This window comes from Octodon degus, unplaced genomic scaffold (assembly GCF_000260255.1).
Source record: "Octodon degus isolate 3935 unplaced genomic scaffold, OctDeg1.0 scaffold00299, whole genome shotgun sequence".
Taxonomy (NCBI): Eukaryota; Metazoa; Chordata; class Mammalia; order Rodentia; family Octodontidae; genus Octodon; species Octodon degus.
Window position 1 is genome coordinate 1,469,885 of NW_004524875.1, and position 4,138 is coordinate 1,474,022.

The following is a 4,138-nucleotide window of genomic DNA, read 5'->3' on the forward strand; positions in this document are numbered from 1 at the left end:
TAACCACTAAGAATAATATATGCAGTGTATTATTTGTTGAAACTGTACTTCCGATTTGATTTGAAACTGTCTCATTGCTATATGTTTATCAATAAAACTGTAGAAAAAAAAATAAATAAACAGCCAGCAGAGGCCCCTGTTGAAGCTTTCTTTCTAGAGATCTGGAGCAGTGGTGCCTTTTGTTTTATTCACTTTGCCATCATTCTGGGAACTGCCCCAACACTAACATACTTTGCCTCTTGGGAAGCACCTCCTTTGCCTCATCTGGACTGTTCCTGCTTCCTAAAATCATGATGGTGATTCTGCACAAGTAGACTTCCTATACTGGCCTGTGCAAACCACAACCCACTTTCCTGTCTTGCTTGTGCATACGAGGAATGACACCGTTCCTCTGACAACTGGGCTACTCAGTGACAGGTTAAGCCCAAGGAGAACACATGCAAGGCTGCCATCTAACAGCAGGGAAATGCCTTGTTCTCCAAAATTCAGGGGGACTCACGTGCTGGTAGTCTTATTATATAGCCACAAGAAAGTTTGGGACTCAAGTCGCCATATAAGCACAGTATCAGTTGGTCACTAGTTCTGTGTCCCTTGGGATCACCTGGGGAAGTTTAAGGTAACAAACACCCAAGCCTGGTCCCAGCCCAGCCTGCATAAGGGGAAAGCTCAGCACAGTTTTCCAGGTAACTCTGATGCATGGTCAGAGAGGACAGCTGCAGGTAACAGGGAATGACAGCTGCCTCAGTCTTGTCTGGGAGACTTTGGCACAAAGGCAATGCAGGTTTACATAACTGCAAAATAATACCAACAGCCACATTTATCAAGCACTTACTCCTTAACCCTCAAGGACATAATATGGAAGACAAAGTGATTTTGCAACTTGGAAGAGCTAGACACTCCCACGTGGGCCTCACCTCAAGACAAAAGAAGAAACAGAGCTGTGTACTTCCCTAGGGATGGGCATCAGGGATTGATACTCTAAATAGGTATCAGTCACCTTGAAAGAACCCAAATGAGTACCTAACCCAACCCCCTACAGGAAGAGACCCTGTCCTGTATTCATGCATATTCATGCCCCCTTGCTACGTGACTCGCTTCCTCATTTGGTACTGGATTTAATCAATTTTATCAGAGCAATAGTGCTTGTAATCTCATTGGTTGACCATAGGTTTTTTTTTTTTAATTTTTAAAATTTTTTTCCATAATTTTATTGAGAAATAAATAGCAACGAGACAGTTTCAAACCAAATTGGTAGGACAGTTTCAATAATCAACACTTTGCATACATTCTTCCCAGTGGTTAATTGCTGCACAAGATGCGGGCGGACTGACCATAGTTTTGTCCCACTTCATGCCTACCTAAGCCAGTTCCCATGTTTTCCACCACCTTAGACCCGCCTCACTGCATGGTTTTGTGGAGGACCACCTGAGCAGCACTCCTTGAAAGAAGAGTGACTGTCTCCATTTTGACTGAGCCTGACCCTATTTCCCTGTGTTGTTCTGTACAGAGCTGGCTGGGACTTTTGTTTATCCTTCAATGGGCCTTAAGCAATGTGTATTGGCCCAGCTGAGGTGCTGGTGATAGTCTCTGAAGGTGGCCTGCATGTTTCCCTGGTAACCTACACCTGCTGCTCTTTAATGTGAGCCAGGTCAGGACAGGATGGTAGAGCCAATGCTCCCCATGGACAGCTGGGGCTGAGCCTCGAGATCAAGGCTATGACTTCCTGGGTCTTGAAAGACTACATCAGAGCTGAAGCACCAGACCACCCAAAACACTGGATGCTATCTCTATGGCATAATAGTATAATGCAGATTACTCTCTCTGCATATCCTCTCTGCATATGGCGGAGGTAAATGTCGGCCACCCACCTAACTCAGCTCACAATGGTCACCTTTCTTCCTACAATTCTCAGTCAATCCTCCTCAAGCCACTCCTCACTGAATAAAAACCCAGTGAGGCCCTGGGTCACTCTCTTTGTTCTGGAAAGCCATCTTCGTGGCTGGACTTAGAGTCTCTTGACTCCCCAGTGATTGAAAATATAATTTACTGTCTTTATTTTCACCATGGGTTGCATTGAAAGTTGTAGATTGGAATTAACTTGATGGGATTCCAATAACGTAACTTTGGGATTACAAACATTGACTTCTTGGACTGAGCTGAGGACTTGGAAGTGACTCTTACAGGTTTTACACTACAAAAGTCCCTGGAAGAGACAGCTTCTCAGGGACAAACTGCTAGGGCCCCTCTTCTGTCCTTCTCTCGGACAGGAGCTTTCTTTCCCTCAGTAAATATGTTCTTTTTTTTTTTTTTTTTTTCGGAACTGGGATTGAACTCAGGCTCTTGCGCTTGCCAGGCAAGAGCTTATTCTACTGAGCCATCTCCCCAGCCGGCCCCTCAATAAATATATTCTGCTCATTAAAAAAAAAAAAAGCACTTACTCCTTAAAATCTTTTGATTTTTACTGGCTGTATTCTATGAATGATGAATCTGAGACTCAGAAGCACCGTAATTTACTCTGATCAGTACATAAAGTAGTCCAGATACAGAGAGGTGGACCCCATTTTCCAAGCTCTAGTGGAAGGTGGAGGCGCCTGGAACGCGGTGACTTGTGAGTTTGTGTGCTGCTGGCTGTGCTTGGGATGAGGTTGTGCTGTGTATGTGTGAAAACAAGACAGCCTTAAGGTAAGAAAAGGGGGCCCAGGGACATGGTACCAGGCTGGGTTCAAGAAAAAAGGTGCCAGCAAGGGACTCCCAGGAGAGCATGGCGCCGGGTGCTAGCATTGGATGGATCACCCTGATTTGTCTGGGCTCTTGTGTCTTGCAGCTCCCCATGCTGAGATGCAGCTTTCATCTAAGTTAGGGACTCTTGCGGAAGGAGCCACATGGGGTCTGGACGGCAAAGGGGCTGCGGCATCGACACAGTCCTTCCTGGAGGCCAGAATCCAGCAGCCAAGCACAGGTGGAGGGAAGAACCCAGCAACACGAGAACAAGTACAGGGCACAAAGGAGCAGGAAGATTCCTGAGGAGCTACCCTCTCCCCGGATGTAGCAGGGTAGCAGCCTCTGGCTAGAGGACAAGCTGGACTCCAGGGGCCAGAGACTGTGACTGCCCACGAGGTCTCTGGTGCCGCTGCCTTGGCACACACAGATGAAAGGAAGGTAGGCACCTCAGCCTTAGAATTCACTGCTCCAACAAAGCCACTGTTTTTTTTTTTTTTTTTTTTTTTTTTTGAACTCAGGCCTTTGCACTTGCCAGGGAAGTGCATATTCTACTGAACTATCTCACCGGCCCCTCAACAACGCCACTGCTTTCTGCAAACTGCTTATACCACTCCGGTCTGTTTGGGGAAATCAGAGTGGGGTGTAGCTCCGTTCCACGGCAGCATGTGTCCTGCTGCTGTTACCTTACTCCTCTCCTGGGATGGGACTCCTAACCTGCCCCAGTGAGGCACCACTGCTTCAGCAGCCAGTGGTTCTTGGAAAATGAGATCCTACCTTTGGTCAGGGAGTGAATCCCGAGCTTGACTTGGGAGAAGTTTCCGCTTCCGATTTCCCCTCGAATTCGATAGAATCCTATCCGCTTCCCCAGTGTGATCTCTCTCACCACCTTTTCATCCTGGGACATGTCTTGTGTCAGCTTTTCGAAGGGTGTCAGCTGGCGGGGCTGCTGCTCTTCCTCCTCCTCCTCCTCTTCCTTGGTGCACTCGGTCTGACAGCTGCTTTCCACGCTGTCACGCCGGTCCCACCTGGCATAGGGAGGGTTCACCAGGCCACCTCCACTCATGCACACGGCCGTCATCATCCACGGAGGCTCACATCTCCATCTCAGTCAGAGCCACTGAATGCGGCTGATGGGAGAGAGGCGCAGGCCCAAGGGTGAGAGAGGCCTGCCAAGGTGTGCCAGAGCCCAGTGTCTGCACAGAGGTCCTGCAGGCAGGCACCCCCTTCCCTGACTTGGTGAGGGTAGGCAGAGGCTACTGGTGTTGCTGGATGACTGTCCCGCCTTCCTTCACCTTGCACTTCTAAGCTCTGACTGTACCGTCAGACACGTGTCCAGCTGCCACAGGCCTTCCAAGTGGAGCTCCAGGAAGCTTTGGCCCAGGCCCCCGTGGTGGGTGGCTGTCCCAGGATGAAGGCT

General features: G+C 48.7%; 1 protein-coding gene across 1 annotated transcript in view; it reads right to left on the reverse strand.

Moving 5' to 3' along the window:
• The window catches only part of Nim1k (NIM1 serine/threonine protein kinase), a 19,235-nt gene extending 15,436 nt beyond the window's left edge, over positions 1–3,799 (reverse strand). Inside the window, exon 1 of the mRNA XM_004647302.2 lies at positions 3,496–3,799. Coding sequence (XP_004647359.1) covers positions 3,496–3,799 — 304 coding nt within the window. The remainder of the gene's footprint in view (positions 1–3,495) is intronic.
• Between the last annotated feature and the right edge of the window lie 339 nt (positions 3,800–4,138).